Genomic DNA, 18,153 nt, shown 5'->3' with positions numbered 1-18,153 from the left:
CCCAAATATATACTAAGTCCTTACCCTCCTGGTCTCCACATCCCTTCCGCTGTGTCTCCTGCTGCTCCCGGACAGGAAAAAAGGTACTTGAGGGCTCCTATTCTCTCTCTAGTTATTCTTTTTCCTTTAATATATTAAAGAACCTCTTTGGATCTACCCTAATCCAAGGCTATCTCATGCCCCCTTTTCGCCCTCCTGATTTCCTTCTTCAGTAAACCCCTGTATCCCCTGTATACCTCCCGGGATTCCCTTGATCCCAGTTGCCTGTGCCTGAGCCACGCCTCAAAGCCTCAATGTCTCTTGTCATCCAGGGTTCCCTGCTCCTGCCAACCTTACCCTTCACTCTCACAGGAAGGTATGGACCTTGAACTCAAGCTATTTCACTTTTAAAGGCCTCCCACTTGCCAGAGGTCCCTTTGCTTGCAAACAGACTACTCTAACCAACCCCAGCAAGCTCTTGTCTAATTCCATCAAAATTTACCTTGCCCCAATTTAGAACTCAAGCCTGTGGACCAGTTTTGTCCCCCTCCATAACTATTTTTAAAATTAAAAGAACTATGGTCACTGGTCCCAAATGATCCCGCACTGACACATCCTTCACCTGTCCTCTCCTATTTCCCAAGAGTAGGTCGGGTTTTGACCCTTCCTGAGGAGGACCCTCTACATACTGCTCGAGGAAACTTTCCTGAACACATTTAATAAATTGCACCCCATGTAAGCCCTTAACGTTCTGGCAGGCCCAGTCTACGTTAGGAAAATTCAAATCCCCAACTGTGACAACCCTCTTGCTCCTGTGTCAATAAATCCACAGAGTCACTGTGCAATTAAATATATTTATTTCCTATTTGACCAGGGGCTGTTGGTCAGCTCTGTTACTCACAGAGTTCGTGTTTGTTGGGTTTGGCCAAGAACGTCCTCCTCCAGGAGCCCTGTAAAACAAACACTACCAAGTGTCAGAGATCACAGGTAATCCCACAGTAATCCCAGGGATCCCACAACAAAACTCACCGGCTCTGGACTGCAGGAGATTCACACTGAAACAGGATCCACACCAAGACAGTGATCCCCTCACAGATGGATCCACACTGACACTGATCCACATCTGAGAGGGTATCCATTCAGTGATAGGTACCCACACCGTGAGAGATCTGTACTGTGACAGGGGATCTACCCTGTTCAAGGGGATCGACACTGTGACAGGGGATCCTCTGTGAGAAGACAGGATCCACCACCAGGGTCCTCCTCTCTCAGTCACGACTTTTCCATCATCCTCCTCCAGCTCAGAGCACTCTCCCTCAAACTCCTCTCTTTCTCCTGCTACAAAGCATCAAAAGCCAAATATTTTTCACCTTCACTACCAACAATAAAAGACTAAAATGAGTGACATTGCCACGGCCATATTTCTCTTTGTGGGACTTTGCTGTGCACAAACTGTCAGCCATGATTCCCACATTCCTATAGAAGCGTAGGAATAGGGCCAGTCAAAGACAGAAGTGGAAAGTTGTGTGTGGACCCTGTGGAGATCAGGAGGTGCTAAACAAATATTTCTCATCTGTTTTCACTCAGGAAAAGGAGAATATTGTAGAGAGAAGACTGAGATGCGGGCTATTAGACTAGAAAGGATTGAGGTTAGTAAGGAGGAGGTGTTATCAATTCTAGAAGGAGTGAAAGTAGATAACCAGTGGAGTGCCATAAGAATCGGTGCTGGGCCCTCTACTTTTTGTCATTTACATAAATGATTTGGATGCGAGCATAAGAGGTACAGTTAGTAAGTTTGCAGATGACACCAAAATTGGAGGTGTAGTGGACAGCGAAGAGGGTTACCTCAGATTACAACAGGATCTGGACCAGATGGGCCAATGGGCTGAGAAGTGGCAGATGGAGTTTAATTCAGATAAATGGGAGGTGCTGCATTTTGGGAAAGCAAATCTTAGCAGGACTTATACACTTAATGGTAAGGACCTAGGGAGTGTTGCTGAACAAAGAGACCTTGGAGTGCAGGTTCATAGCTCCTTGAAAGTGGAGTCACAGGTAGATAGGATAGTGAAAAAGGTGTTTGGTATGCATTTTTTTATTGGTCAGAGTATAGAGTACAGGAGTTGGGAGGTCATGTTGCAGCTGTACAGGACATTGGTTAGGCCACTGTTGGAATATTGCATGCAATTCTGGTCTCCTCCCTATCGGAAAGATGTTGTGAAACTTGAAAGGGTTCAGAAAAGACTAACAAGGATGTTGCCAGGGTTGGAGGATTTGAGCTACAGGGAGAGGTTGAACAGGCTGGGACTGTTTTCCCTGGAGCGTTGGAGGCTGAGGGGTGACCTTATAGAGGTTTACAAAATTATGAGGGGCATGGATAGGGTAAATAGACAAAGTCTTTTCCCTGGGGTGGGGGAGTCCAGAACTAGGAGGCGTAGGTTTAGGGTGAGAGGGGAAAGATTTAAAAGAGACTTAAGGGGCAACCTTTTCACACAGAGGGTGGTACATGTATGGAATGAGCTGCCAGAGGAAGTGGTGGAGGCTGGTATAATTGCAACATTTAAAAGAGGCATCTGGATGGGTATATGAATAGGAAGGGTTTGGAGGGATATGGGCCGGGTGCTGGCAGGTGGGACTAGATTGTGTTGGGACATCTGGTTGGCATGGACGGGTTGGACCAAAGGGTCTGTTTCCATGCTGTACATCTCTATGACTCTAAGTTCCCTGGGCTGGATGGGATTTATCCGAGGATTCTCTGGGAAGCTAGGAAGGAGATGACAGAGCCTTTGGTCTTGATCTTCGAGTTATCGTTGTTGAAGGTTTAGTACCAGAGGACTGGAGGAATGCAAATGTTGTGTCCTTGCTCAAGAAGGCAGTAAAGATGACCCAGGTTATTATAGACCAGTGACCCTTACATCTGTTGTAGGAAAAGTTTTGGAATCGATTATAAGAGATAGAATTTATAATCATCCAGCAAGCAACAATTTGATTTCAGATAGTCAACATGGTTTCATCAAGGGCAGGTCGTATCTCACAAACCTCATTGAGTTTTTTCAGAAGGTGACCAAGCATGTAGATGAGGGTAGGGCAATTGACATGGTGTACATGGACTTCAGTAAAGCCTTTGATAAGGTTCCACATGGTAGGCTGTTGGAGAAAATGCAGAGGCATGGCATTGAGGATGGTTTAACAGTTTGGATTAGAAACTGGCTTTCTGAAAGAAGGCAGCGAGTGGTGGTTGATGGAAAATATTCAGCCTGGAGTCCAGTTACTAGTGGTGTGCCACAAGGATCTGCTTTGGGACCACTGCTGGTTGTCATTTTCATAAGTGACTTGGACGCAGGAACAGGTGGGTGGGTTAGTAAGTTTGCAGACGACAATAAAGTCAGTGGCGCGGTGGACAGAACGGAAGAATGTTACAGGTTGTGGGGGACTTGAATAAACTGCAGAATTAGGTTAAAAGGTGGCAAATGGAGTTCAATACAGATAAATGCGAGATTAGATTAGTTTACAGTGTGGAAACAGGCCCTTCGGCCCAACAAGTCTACACCGTCCTGCCGAAGCGCAACAGACCCATTCCCCTACATTTACCCCTTTACCTAACACTACGGGCAATTTAGCATGACCAACTCACCTGACCTGTACATCTTTGGACTGTGGGAGGAAACCCACGCAGACATGGGGAGAACGTGCAAACTCCACACAGTCAGTCGCCTGAGTCGGGAATTGAACCCAGGTCTCTGGCGCTGTGAGGCAGCAGTGCTAACGACTGTGCCACCGTGCCACCGTGCCGCCCACGGTGATGCACTTTGGGAAGAATAACAAAAAGGCAGAGTACTGGGTCAATGGAAAGATTCTTGGTAGTGTGGATGTGCAGAGGGATCTTGGAGTCCATGTACATAGATTCCTGAAAGTTGCCACCCAGGTTGATAGTGCTGTGAAGAAGGCATATGGTGTGTTAGGTTTTATTGGTAGAGGGATTGAGTTCCGGAGACGCAATGTCATGCTGGAACTATACAAAACGCTAGTGCGGCAGCACTTGGAATATTGAATACAGTTCTGGTCACCCCATTACAGGAAAGATGTGGAAACATTGGAAAAGGTGCAGAGGAGATTCACCAGGATGTTGCCTGGTGTGGAGGGAAGGTCTTATGAGGAAAGGCTGAGGGACTTGGGTCTGTTCTCATTGGAGAGAAGAAGGTTAAGGGGGGATTTGATAGAGACATACAAGATGGTCAGAGGATTAGATAGGGTAGACAGTGAGAGTCTTTTTCCTAGGATGATGACGTCAGCCTGTACGAGGGGCATAGCTACAAATTGAGGGGTGATAGATTTAAGACAGATGATAGAGGCAGGTTCTTTACTCAGAGAGTGGTAAGGGCGTGGAATGCCCTACCTGCCAATGTAGGTAACTCAGACACATTAGGGAGATTTAAACAATCCTTGGATAAGCACATGGATGATGATGAGATAGTATAGAGGGATGGGCTTAGATTGGTTCACAGTTTGGCGCAACATCGAGGGCTGAAGGGCCTGTTCTGTGCTGTATTGTTCTATGTTCCAACATGATGATACTTTCAAAAGGGCTTTGTTGGCCACCCAGGTGCTTTGGCATGTTCTGAGGTTGTGAAAGGTGCTACAGGATTGTAGGTCATTACTGCTTCTCTTGGCTTTTGCATGAGAACTAAGCACCACTCACATCACATCAAGAGACCATTGGGCCCATCATGTCTGAGACAGCTCTTTACAATCCAAATCAAAGTAAATGAGATTGCACTCTGCATTAGGAATGGTCTCAGAAAGGAGGATTTGAGCGTGGTGTTCAACTTCGTGAAGGGGATGAGAGTGGCTTTGTGATTAGTAATCAACATTAACCAGACAGCAGGTTATTGTGCTCAGGAACAGGCTGCCTGAAAGGGTACTGCTGGGGCACTCCCTCAGCACTGACCCTCCGACAGTGCAGCACTCCCTCAGCACTGACCCTCCAACAGTGCAGCACTCCCTCAGCACTGACCCTCCGACAGTGCGGCACTCCCTCAGCACTGACCCTCCGACAGTGCGGCGCTCCCTCAGCACTGACCCTCCGACAGTGTGGCGCTCCCTCAGCACTGACCCTCCGACAGTGCGGCGCTCCCTCAGCACTGACCCTCTGACAGTGCAGCACTCTTTTGGCACTGACCCTCCGACAGCGCAGCACTCCCTCAGTACTGTGCACAGCGGGGGAGGTGGGGCGGGTGAAGGGTCAGTGAGCTCCCGAGGTTGGATATGAATTGTGTACTGCTACCTGACTCTCTGCTGCAGTATACAGCAGTATGTGAGGATGTGGGTCCAACTGGATCATTCTGTTAAGGAGCTAGCAGGTGTGCTGGGCCAAATGGACTTGTCCTATCCCGATGATGTCCCTGTTTATCCCACTCCTGTAATCTGTCAGCAAATGGAACTGAAAAGACTGCGCCCCGACTATTAGGACTACATGCTCAAACACCAACAACTCAATAAGATGGATATCCAATTGGAAAGCTTACATATTCATTCCCAGCATTCCGTGGCCTCCGAGGGAGTTTGGTGGAGGTAGCATTGTTCCTCCATAATTCTGTAAGAGAAAGGGAAGGCAGATCAGGGTTGGTGAGCCTTCGGGAGAAATCCAGGCACCATCAGGGACAGAACATGGGGTCAGCCAATTAGCACACAGGAAGGTGGTCTTTACCCCTTTGTATTGCCCCAGGCTGAGGCTAGTGCCGACAGAAAGCTGTATATTTGTCACTGAGTCGTGAGATAGCAGCATAACCCAAGAGACTGTGGAAGAATGGCCTCCTCAGGGTATTGCAATGCATCATAGAGTCACAGATTGCCCTGGCACATGCGGAGGTCATTCGGCCCATTGTTCAGTGACAGTGTCCACAATAGGTGAGCCCCAGTGGGTGTCACCTGCTGATTCCACCCCCGATAGTTTACAAAAACCAATCCAGGACCAGCCTGAGCTGCAACATGGAGAACGATCAGCTCCTGGAGACTCCCCTTGGCCACTCCTGATGGACCGAATGGTTCTGGTTATCATCTCCATATAGGTCGCCCAAGGGTCAATACAAAACTCACAACAGAAAGGGGACACCATGGAGAAACTGGGGACAGGATTAATGTGGGAGTAGCAGGAATAGCCACATCCCAAACCAGATTAATTCATGCTGCAATGTCACTCATTCTGAACCTCAGAAGCTCTATCTCAGGGTCAATGGTTGTGGTCACTTACCTGTGGCCCGAGGCTAGCAAGACCACGGGGAGCACTCATTCTCTGTATCGGACCAGCCACACCCAGAGGCCCTGGTGTAGAGACACACAAATCCACATCAGCAAGACAAGCCCACACCGAGGGCCCCCGGTAAACACTGACACACACTCCCCCCTCCCCACGGACGCCAGTAAATACTGACACACTCCCCCCTCCCCAGGGTCCCCTGTAAATACTGACACACTCCCCCCTCCCCAGGGACCCCTCTAAATACTGACACACACCCCCCTCCCCAGGGACCCCTGTAAATACTGACACACTCCCCCGTCCCCAGGGACCCCTGTAAACAATGACACACTCCCCCCTCCCCAGGGTCCCCTGTAAATACTGACACACTCCCCCCTCCCCACGGACGCCTGTAAATACTGACACACTCCCCCCTCCCCACGGACGCCTGTAAATACTGACACACTCCGCCCTCCCCAGGGACCACAGTAAATACTGCCACACGCCCCCCTCCCCAGGGACCCCTGTAAATACTGACACACTCCCCCCCTCCCCAGGGACCCCTGTAAATACTGACACACTCCCCCCGTCCCTGGGGATCCCCTGTAAATACTGACACACTCCCCCCTCCCCAGGGACCCCTGTAAATACTGACACACTCCCCCCGTCCCTGGGGATCCCCTGTAAATACTGACACACTCCCCCCTCCCCAGGGACCCCTGTAAATACTGACACGCTCCCCTGTCCCCAGGGACCCCTGTAAATACTGACACACTCCCCCCTCCCCAGGGTCCCCTCTAAATACTGACACACTCCCCCCTCCCCAGGGTCCCCTCTAAATACTGACACACTCCCCCCTCCGCAGGGTCCCCTGTAAATACTGACACACTCCCCCCCTCCCCAGGGACCCCTGTAAATACTGACACACTCCCCCCGTCCCTGGGGATCCCCTGTAAATACTGACACACTCCCCCCTCCCCAGGGACCCCTGTAAATACTGACACACTCCCCCCGTCCCTGGGGATCCCCTGTAAATACTGACACACTCCCCCCTCCCCAGGGACCCCTGTAAATACTGACACACTCCCCCCTCCCCAGGGACCCCTGTAAATACTGACACACTCCCCCGTCCCCAGGGACCCCTGTAAATACTGACACACTCCCCCCCCTCCCCAGGGGCCCCTGTAAACACTGACACACTCCCCCCTCCCCAGGGACCCCTGTAAATACTGACACACTCCCCCGTCCCCAGGGACCCCTCTAAATACTGACACACTCCCCCCCTCCCCAGGGGCCCCTGTAAATACTGACACACTCCCCCCTCCCCAGGGTACCCTCTAAATACTGACACACTCCCCCCCCTCCCCAGGGACCCCTCTAAATACTGACACACTCCCCCCCTCCCCAGTGACCCCTGTAAATACTGACACACTCCCCCCCCCTCCCCAGGGACCCCTGTAAACACTGACACACTCCCCCCTCCCCAGGGACCCCTCTAAATACTGACACACTCCCCCGTCCCCAGGGACCCCTGTAAATACTGACACACTCCCCCCTCCCCAGTGACCCCTGTAAATACTGACACACTCCCCCGTCCCCAGGGACCCCTCTAAATACTGACACACTCCCCCCCTCCCCAGGGACCCCTCTAAACACTGACACACTCCCCCCCTCCCCAGGGACCCCTGTAAACACTGACACACTCCCCCCTCCCCAGGGACCCCTGTAAATACTGACACACTCCCCCCCTCCCCAGGGACCCCTCTAAATACTGACACACTCCCCCCTCCCCAGGGACCCCTGTAAACACTGACACACTCCCCCCCTCCCCAGGGACCCCTGTAAATACTGACACACTCCCCCCTCCCCAGGGACCCCTCTAAATACTGACACACTCCCCCCGTCCCTGGGGATCCCCTCTAAATACTGACACACTCCCCCCCCTCCCCAGGGACCCCTGTAAATACTGACACACTCCCCCCTCCCCAGGGACCCCTGTAAATACTGACACACTCCCCCCCTCCCCAGTGACTCCTGTAAATACTGACACACTCCCCCCTCCCCAGGGGCCCCTGTAAACACTGACACACTCCCCCCTCCCCAGTGACCCCTGTAAATACTGACACACTCCCCCCTCCCCAGGGACCCCTGTAAATACTGACACACTCCCCCCTCCCCAGGGACCCCTGTAAATACTGACACACTCCCCCCCCTCCCCAGTGACCCCTGTAAATACTGACACACTCCCCCCCCCTCCCCAGGGACCCCTCTAAATACTGACACACTCCCCCCTCCCCAGGGACCCCTGTAAATACTGACACACTCCCCCCCTCCCCAGGGTCCCCTGTAAACACTGACACACTCCCCCCTCCCCAGGGACCCCTGTAAATACTGACACACTCCCCCCCTCCCCAGGGTCCCCTGTAAACACTGACACACTCCCCCCTCCCCAGTGACCCCTGTAAACACTGACACACTCCCCCCTCCCCAGTGACCCCTGTAAACACTGACACACTCCCCCCTCCCCAGGGGCCCCTGTAAATACTGACACACTCCCCCCCTCCCCAGGGACCCCTGTAAATACTGACACACTCCCCCCCTCTCCCCAGTGACTCCTCTAAATACTGACACACTCCCCCCTCCCCAGTGACTCCTCTAAATACTGACACATACCCCCCCTCCCCAGGGGCCCCTGTAAATACTGACACACTCCCCCCCCCTCCCCAGGGACCCCTGTAAATACTGACACACTCCCCCCCCTCCCCAGGGGCCCCTGTAAATACTGACACACTCCCCCCGTCCCCAGGGACCCCTGTAAACACTGACACACTCCCCCCTCCCCAGGGACCCCTGTAAATACTGACACACTCCCCCCCCTCCCCAGGGGCCCCTGTAAATACTGACACACTCCCCCCGTCCCCAGGGACCCCTGGAAACACTGACACACTCCCCCCTCCCCAGGGACCCCTGTAAACACTGACACACTCCCCCCTCCCCAGGGACCCCTGTAAATACTGACACACTCCCCCCCCTCCCCAGTGACTCCTCTAAATACTGACACACTCCCCCCTCCCCAGGGACCCCTGTAAACACTGACACACTCCCCCCTCCCCAGGGACCCCTGTAAATACTGACACACTCCCCCCTCCCCAGGGACCCCTGTAAACACTGACACACTCCCCCCTCCCCAGGGACCCCTGTAAATACTGACACACTCCCCCCGTCCCTGGGGATCCCCTGTAAATACTGACACACTCCCCCCTCCCCAGGGACCCCTGTAAATACTGACACACTCCCCCCGTCCCCAGGGACCCCTGTAAATACTGACACACTCCCCCCGTCCCTGGGGATCCCCTGTAAATACTGACACACTCCCCCCCCCTCCCCAGTGACTCCTGTAAATACTGACACACTCCCCCCTCCCCAGTGACTCCTGTAAATACTGACACACTCCCCCCCTCCCCAGGGGCCCCTGTAAATACTGACACACTCCCCCCTCCCCAGTGACTCCTGTAAATACTGACACACTCCCCCCCTCCCCAGGGGCCCCTGTAAATACTGACACACTCCCCCCCCTCCCCAGTGACTCCTGTAAATACTGACACACCCCCCCCCCCTCCCCAGTGACTCCTGTAAATACTGACACACTCCCCCCTCCCCAGGGACCCCTGTAATTACTGACACACTCCCCCCCTCCCCAGGGGCCCCTGTAATTACTGACACCCCCCCCCCCCCTCCCCAGGGACCCCTGTAAATACTGACACACTCCCCCCTCCCCAGGGACCCCTGTAAATACTGACACACTCCCCCCGTCCCCAGGGACCCCTGTAAATACTGACACACTCCCCCCCTCCCCAGGGACCCCTGTAAATACTGACACACTCCCCCCGTCCCCAGGGACCCCTGTAAATACTGACACACTCCCCCCCTCCCCAGTGACCCCTGTAAATACTGACACTCCCCCCCTCCCCAGGGGCCCCTGTAAACACTGACACACTCCCCCCCCTCCCCAGGGACCCCTGTAAATACTGACACACTCCCCACTCCCCAGGGACCCCTGTAAATACTGACACACTCCCCACTCCCCAGGGACCCCTGTAAATACTGCCACACTCCCCCCCTCCCCAGTGACTCCTGTAAATACTGACACACTCCCCCCCCTCCCCAGGGACCCCTGTAAATACTGACACACTCCCCCCCCCTCCCCAGGGACCCCTGTAAATACTGACACACTCCCCCCCTCCCCAGGGGCCCCTGTAAATACTGACACACTCCCCCCCTCCCCAGGGACCCCTGTAAATACTGACACACTTCCCCCCCTCCCCAGGGGCCCCTGTAAATACTGACACACTCCCCCCCTCCCCAGGGACCCCTGTAAATACTGACACACTCCCCCCCTCCCCAGGGACCCCTGTAAATACTGACACACTCCCCCCCTCCCCAGTGACCCCTGTAAATACTGACACACTCCCCACCTCCCCAGGGACCCCTGTAAATACTGACACACTCCCCCCCTCCCCAGGGGCCCCTGTAAATACTGACACACTCCCCCCTCCCCAGGGGCCCCTGTAAATACTGACACACTCCCCCCTCCCCAGGGACCCCTGTAAATACTGACACACTCCCCCCCTCCCCAGTGACTCCTGTAAATACTGACACGCTCCCCCCTCCCCAGGGGCCCCTGTAAATACTGACACACTCCCCCCCTCCGCAGGGGCCCCTGTAAACACTGACACACTCCCCCCCTCCCCAGGGACCCCTGTAAACACTGACACACTCCCCCCGTCCCTGGGGATCCCCTGTAAATACTGACACACTCCCCCCTCCCCAGGGACCCCTCTAAATACTGACACACTCCCCCCTCCCCAGGGACCCCTGTAAATACTGACACACTCCCCCCTCCCCAGGGACCCCTCTAAATACTGACACACTCCCCCCTCCCCAGGGACCCCTCTAAATACTGACACACTCCCCCCTCCCCAGGGACCCCTGTAAATACTGACACACTCCCCCCTCCCCAGGGTCCCCTGTAAATACTGACACACTCCCCCCTCCCCAGGGACCCCTGTAAATACTGACACACTTTCCCCCCTCCCCAGGGGCCCCTGTAAACACTGACACACTCCCCCCTCCCCAGTGACTCCTCTAAATACTGACACACTCCCCCCTCCCCAGGGACCCTGTAAATACTGACACACTCCCCCCGTCCCCAGGGACCCCTGTAAATACTGACACACTCCCCCCCTCCCCAGGGGCCCCTGTAAACACTGACACACTCCCCCCCCTCCCCAGGGACCCCTGTAAATACTGACACACTCCCCCCTCCCCAGGGACCCCTGTAAATACTGACACACTCCCCCCCTCCCCAGGGACCCCTGTAAATACTGACACACTCCCCCCTCCCAGTGACTCCTGTAAATACTGACACACTCCCCCCCCTCCCCAGGGACCCCTGTAAATACTGACACACTCCCCCCCGTCCCCAGGGGCCCCTGTAAATACTGACACACTCCCCCCTCCCCAGGGGACCCCTGTAAATACTGACACACTCCCCCCCTCCCCAGGGACCCCTCTAAATACTGACACACTCCCCCCTCCCCAGGGGCCCCTGTAAACACTGACACCCCCCCCCCCTCCCCAGGGTCCCCTCTAAATACTGACACACTCCCCCCTCCCCAGGGGCCCCTGTAAATACTGACACACTCCCCCCCTCCCCAGGGACCCCTGTAAACACTGACACACTCCCCCCCTCCCCAGGGACCCCTGTAAACACTGACACACTCCCCCCCTCCCCAGGGGCCCCTGTAAATACTGACACACTCCCCCCCTCCCCAGGGACTCCTGTAAATACTGACACACTCCCCCCCCTCCCCAGGGACCCCTGTAAATACTGACACACTCCCCCCCCTCCCCAGGGACCCCTGTAAATACTGACACACTCCCCCCCTCCCCAGGGACCCCTGTAAATACTGACACACTTCCCCCCCCCTCCCCAGTGACCCCTGTAAATACTGACACACTCCCCACCTCCCAGGGACCCCTGTAAATACTGACACACTCACCCCTCCCCAGGGGCCCCTGTAAATACTGACACACTCCCCCCTCCCCAGGGGCCCCTGTAAATACTGACACACTCCCCCCCTCCCCAGGGACCCCTGTAAATACTGACACACTCCCCCCCTCCCCAGTGACCCCTGTAAATACTGACACACTCCCCACCTCCCCAGGGACCCCTGTAAATACTGACACACTCCCCCCCTCCCCAGGGGCCCCTGTAAATACTGACACACTCCCCCCTCCCCAGGGGCCCCTGTAAATACTGACACACTCCCCCCCTCCCCAGGGGCCCCTGTAAATACTGACACACTCCCCCCGTCCCCAGGGACCCCTGGAAACACTGACACACTCCCCCCTCCCCAGGGACCCCTGTAAACACTGACACACTCCCCCCTCCCCAGGGACCCCTGTAAATACTGACACACTCCCCCCCCTCCCCAGTGACTCCTCTAAATACTGACACACTCCCCCCTCCCCAGGGACCCCTGTAAACACTGACACACTCCCCCCTCCCCAGGGACCCCTGTAAATACTGACACACTCCCCCCTCCCCAGGGACCCCTGTAAACACTGACACACTCCCCCCTCCCCAGGGACCCCTGTAAATACTGACACACTCCCCCCGTCCCTGGGGATCCCCTGTAAATACTGACACACTCCCCCCTCCCCAGGGACCCCTGTAAATACTGACACACTCCCCCCGTCCCCAGGGACCCCTGTAAATACTGACACACTCCCCCCGTCCCTGGGGATCCCCTGTAAATACTGACACACTCCCCCCCCTCCCCAGTGACTCCTGTAAATACTGACACACTCCCCCCTCCCCAGTGACTCCTGTAAATACTGACACACTCCCCCCTCCCCAGGGGCCCCTGTAAATACTGACACACTCCCCCCTCCCCAGTGACTCCTGTAAATACTGACACACTCCCCCCCTCCCCAGGGGCCCCTGTAAATACTGACACACTCCCCCCCTCCCCAGTGACTCCTGTAAATACTGACACACTCCCCCCCTCCCCAGGGACCCCTGTAAATACTGACACACTCCCCCCCTCCCCAGGGACCCCTGTAAATACTGACACACTCCCCCCGTCCCTGGGGATCCCCTGTAAATACTGACACACTCCCCCCGTCCCTGGGGATCCCCTGTAAATACTGACACACTCCCCCCGTCCCTGGGGATCCCCTGTAAATACTGACACACTCCCCCCGTCCCTGGGGATCCCCTGTAAATACTGACACACTCCCCCCGTCCCTGGGGATCCCCTGTAAATACTGACACACTCCCCCCGTCCCTGGGGATCCCCTGTAAATACTGACACACTCCCCCCCCTCCCCAGTGACTCCTGTAAATACTGACACACTCCCCCCTCCCCAGTGACTCCTGTAAATACTGACACACTCCCCCCCTCCCCAGGGGCCCCTGTAAATACTGACACACTCCCCCCTCCCCAGTGACTCCTGTAAATACTGACACACTCCCCCCCTCCCCAGGGGCCCCTGTAAATACTGACACACTCCCCCCCTCCCCAGTGACTCCTGTAAATACTGACACACTCCCCCCTCCCCAGTGACTCCTGTAAATACTGACACACTCCCCCCCTCCCCAGGGGCCCCTGTAAATACTGACACACTCCCCCCCCTCCCCAGTGACTCCTGTAAATACTGACACACCCCCCCCCCTCCCCAGTGACTCCTGTAAATACTGACACACTCCCCCCTCCCCAGGGACCCCTGTAATTACTGACACACTCCCCCCCTCCCCAGGGGCCCCTGTAATTACTGACACCCCCCCCCCCCCTCCCCAGGGACCCCTGTAAATACTGACACACTCCCCCCTCCCCAGGGACCCCTGTAAATACTGACACACTCCCCCCGTCCCCAGGGACCCCTGTAAATACTGACACACTCCCCCCGTCCCCAGGGACCCCTGTAAATACTGACACACTCCCCCCCTCCCCAGGGACCCCTGTAAATACTGACACACTCCCCCCGTCCCCAGGGACCCCTGTAAATACTGACACACTCCCCCCTCCCCAGGGTCCCCTGTAAATACTGACACACTCCCCCCCCTCCCCAGTGACCCCTGTAAATACTGACACACTCCCCCCTCCCCAGTGACCCCTGTAAATACTGACACACTCCCCCCTCCCCAGGGGCCCCTGTAAATACTGACACACTCCCCCCTCCCCAGGGGCCCCTGTAAATACTGACACACTCCCCCCTCCCCAGGGTCCCCTGTAAATACTGACACACTCCCCCCCTCCCCAGGGACCCCTGTAAACACTGACACACTCCCCCCCTCCCCAGGGGCCCCTGTAAATACTGACACACTCCCCCCTCCCCAGGGGCCCCTGTAAACACTGACACACTCCCCCCGTCCCTGGGGATCCCCTGTAAATACTGACACACTCCCCCCCTCCCCAGGGACCCCTGTAAACACTGACACACTCCCCCCCTCCCCAGGGACCCCTGTAAACACTGACACACTCCCCCCCTCCCTAGGGGCCCCTGTAAATACTGACACACTCCCCCCTCCCCAGGGTCCCCTGTAAATACTGACACACTCCCCCCTCCCCAGGGTCCCCTGTAAATACTGACACACTCCCCCCCTCCCCAGGGGCCCCTGTAAATACTGACACTAGTCTGTATAATTGATGTGGCGTCTGTGAGTCCTGGCCGGTTTGGTTGTCCTGCCCATACACCGATGGCCCACCTCCAACAGTGCGATCCAGTTACAACCAGACTCTGCACGGAGCAGGAACAAGGAGACATTGAGAATGGGACCACCATCCCTCGGAGTGATGATGTCCCCCACCCATGGGAAGTATCCACTGCTGGGAAGGAGGTCAATCCGGAGGGGTATCAAGTGGGCAGGGGTGGGGTGGTCTCAGGTTTGGCAAGCCGGGCAGAGACAAACAAAGTGGGGGTGGTATCATCATGGAAGCTGCCTGTGATGCCCACAGTGCACTCTCTGAAAAACACCCTGAGCCCACCCTCCACCCCCATGTCTTTCAAACAACTGCCCTTGCCCCCACCCCCTCCCTGCCCAGTGTGTTATTCTCATCTTCTGCACCTCACTTTTCCTCGCTCTCTCTCTCTCTCTCTCTCACTATATGGGTCCCTGAATTCTGTACAACCTGCAGGATCAAGCACACTGATAGGAAGAGAATAGTTTTTCAGACTGGAGGCCTGTGACCAGTGGAGTGCCACAAGGATCGGTGCTGGGCCCTCTACTTTTTGTCATTTACATAAATGATTTGGATGCGAGCATAAGAGGTACAGTTAGTAAGTTTGCAGATGACACCAAAATTGGAGGTAGAGTGGACAGTGAAGAGGGTTACCTCAGATTACAACAGGATCTGGACCAGATGGGCCAATGGGCTGAGAAGTGGCAGATGGAGTTTAATTCAGATAACTGCGAGGTGCTGCACTTTGGAAAAGCAAATCTTAGCAGGACTTATACACTTAATGGTAAGGTCCTCGGGAGTGTTGCTGAACAAAGAGACCTTGGAGTGCAAGTTCATAGCTCCTTGAAAGTGGAGTCGCAGGTAGATAGGATAATGAAGAAGGCGTTTGGTATGCTTTCCTTTATTGGTCAGAGTATCGAGTACAGGAGTTGGGAGGTCATGTTGCAGCTGTACAGGACATTGGTTAGGCCACTGTTGGAATATTGCATGCAATTCTGGTCTCCTTCCTATCAGAAAGATGTTGTGAAACTTGAAAGGGTTCAGAAAAAATTTACAAGGATGTTGCCAGGGTTGGAGGATTTGAGCTATAGGGAGAGGCTGAACAGGCTGGGACTGTTTTCCCTGGAGCGTCGGAGGCTGAGGGGTGACCTTATAGAGGTTTACAAAATTAAGAGGGGCATGGATAGGATAAATAGGCAAAGTCTTTTCCCTGGGGTTAGGGAGTCCAGAACTAGAGGGCATAGGTTTAGGGTGAGAGGGGAAAGATAAAGAAGAGACCTAAGGGGCAACTTTTTCACGCAGAGGGTGGTACGTGTATGGAATGAGCTGCCAAAGGAAGTGGTGGAGGCTGGTACAATTGCAACATTTAAGAGGCATCTGGATGGGTATATGAATAGGAAGGATTTGGAGGGATATGGGCCGGGTGCTGGCAGGTGGGACTAGATTGGGTTGTGATATCTGGTCGGCATGGACAGGTTGGACCGAAGGGTCTGTTTCCATGCTGTACATCTCTATGACTCCATGAGTGACCGACTGATCACAGTGATCACTCTCCATCAACAAGGTAAAGGTTGGTTGAGATTCCCTGAACGGGGAGAGATTTCTGAACCACTGATCTGAGGTCAGTCTGCCCCTTTCTGAGCTCACTGGACCAATCACACATCAGTCCCCAGTAACACAGATCCCAGATCCCAGTAGAACTGGGAGATGGATACAGATGGAGCAGTTGCCACCGTCTCTGGGGAATTTGATTGAAATATTGTTTGTGGTTTCTCTGTTGGGGTACAGTTACATTCTCTTCTTCGATTGTCCCGCACAGTGAGAAACTGTAATGCCAACACCACATGCGGCGCTAGTACATTGTTACTGGACAGAGGCAGCACAACTCCCACACCCCAAACCTCCCTAACACCTTCACCCAATCCCCACCCTCACATCCACCCCTTCCCCCCACTTATCACCCTCACTCCCACCCTCTTCCCACCCCCAGCCCCTCCCCCACCTCGTTGTGGGCCCAGAGAGGATCACTTGGATCAGTCCCAGGGAACATAAAGAAGATGGGTGTCAGTCAGGAGTGTAAGAGACGAGGTCCCCACTCTCTTATGCTAACCTTGCTGCCTGGTGGTCTCCAAGGTGTTCGGTAACAGGGACTGTGAGCCCGGGACTCCAGCAGGTGGCTGTGGGGATAAAGCAACGTCAGGACGGTTACCATGGAGTACTCCACCCCCATTCCCACTCCCCTCCCACTCACCCTCACCCCCACTAGCTCCCACCCCCCACAGGGCCCTTCCACTCCCTATCTGTTCCTTCCTGTACCACCTCTGTCTCACCCTGATAAACCCCACCTTGATAAACCCCACCCTGATAAACACCGCCCTGATAAACACCACCCTGATAAACCCCGCCCTGATAATCCCCACCCTGATAAACCCCACCCTGAAAAACCCCACCCTGAAAAACCCCACTCTGATAAACCCCACCCTAATAAACCCCGCCCTGATAAACCCCACCCTGATAAACTCCACCCTGATAAACCCCACCCTGATAAACCCGACCTTGATAAACCCCACCCTGATAAACCCCACCCTGATAAACACCACCCTGATAAACCCCGCCCTGATAATCCCCACCCTGATAAACCCCGCCTGGATAAGCCCCGCCCTGATAAACCCCACCCAGATAAACCCCACCCTGATAAACCCCACCCTGACAGAACCCACCCTGATAAACCCCACCCTGATAAACCCCACTCTGATAAACCCCGCCCTGATAAACCCTGCCCTGATAAACCCTGCCCTGATAGACCCTGCCCTGATAGACCCCGCCCTGATAGACCCCACCCTGATAGACCCCACCCTGATAAACCCCGCACTGATAGACCCCGCCCTGAATGACCCCACCCTGATAGACCCCACCCTGATAAACCCCGCCCTGATAGACCCCACCCTGATAATCTCCACTCTGTTAAACCCCACCCTAATAAACCCCGCCCTGATAAACCCCATCCTGATAAACCCCGCCCTGATTAACCCCGCCCTGATAAACCCCACCTTGATAAACCCCGCCCTGATAAACTCCACCCTAATAAACCCTACCCTGATAAACCCCACCCTGAAAAAACCCACCCCGAAAAACCCCACTCTCATAAACCCCGCCCTGATAAACCCCGCCCTGATAAATCCCACCTTGATAAAC

At 55.0% G+C, this 18,153-nt stretch overlaps 1 protein-coding gene across 4 annotated transcripts in view; it reads right to left on the bottom strand.

The window, feature by feature from the left end:
• ssbp4 (single stranded DNA binding protein 4) overlaps positions 1-18,153 on the bottom strand; it is a 143,861-nt gene that overhangs the window by 20,982 nt on the left and 104,726 nt on the right. For all 4 annotated transcript variants that reach the window (XM_072594446.1, XM_072594445.1, XM_072594443.1 and 1 more), the window contains 4 exons: positions 17,069-17,135; positions 6,227-6,297; positions 5,502-5,569; positions 881-929 (listed from right to left, as the gene is read on the bottom strand). In XM_072594446.1, coding sequence (XP_072450547.1) covers positions 881-929; positions 5,502-5,569; positions 6,227-6,297; positions 17,069-17,135 — 255 coding nt within the window. The remainder of the gene's footprint in view (positions 1-880; positions 930-5,501; positions 5,570-6,226; positions 6,298-17,068; positions 17,136-18,153) is intronic.

The sequence above is a fragment of the Chiloscyllium punctatum genome, chromosome 24 (assembly GCF_047496795.1).
Source record: "Chiloscyllium punctatum isolate Juve2018m chromosome 24, sChiPun1.3, whole genome shotgun sequence".
Lineage (NCBI taxonomy): Eukaryota > Metazoa > Chordata > Chondrichthyes > Orectolobiformes > Hemiscylliidae > Chiloscyllium > Chiloscyllium punctatum.
This window is presented reverse-complemented; position numbering and strand designations above follow the sequence as displayed.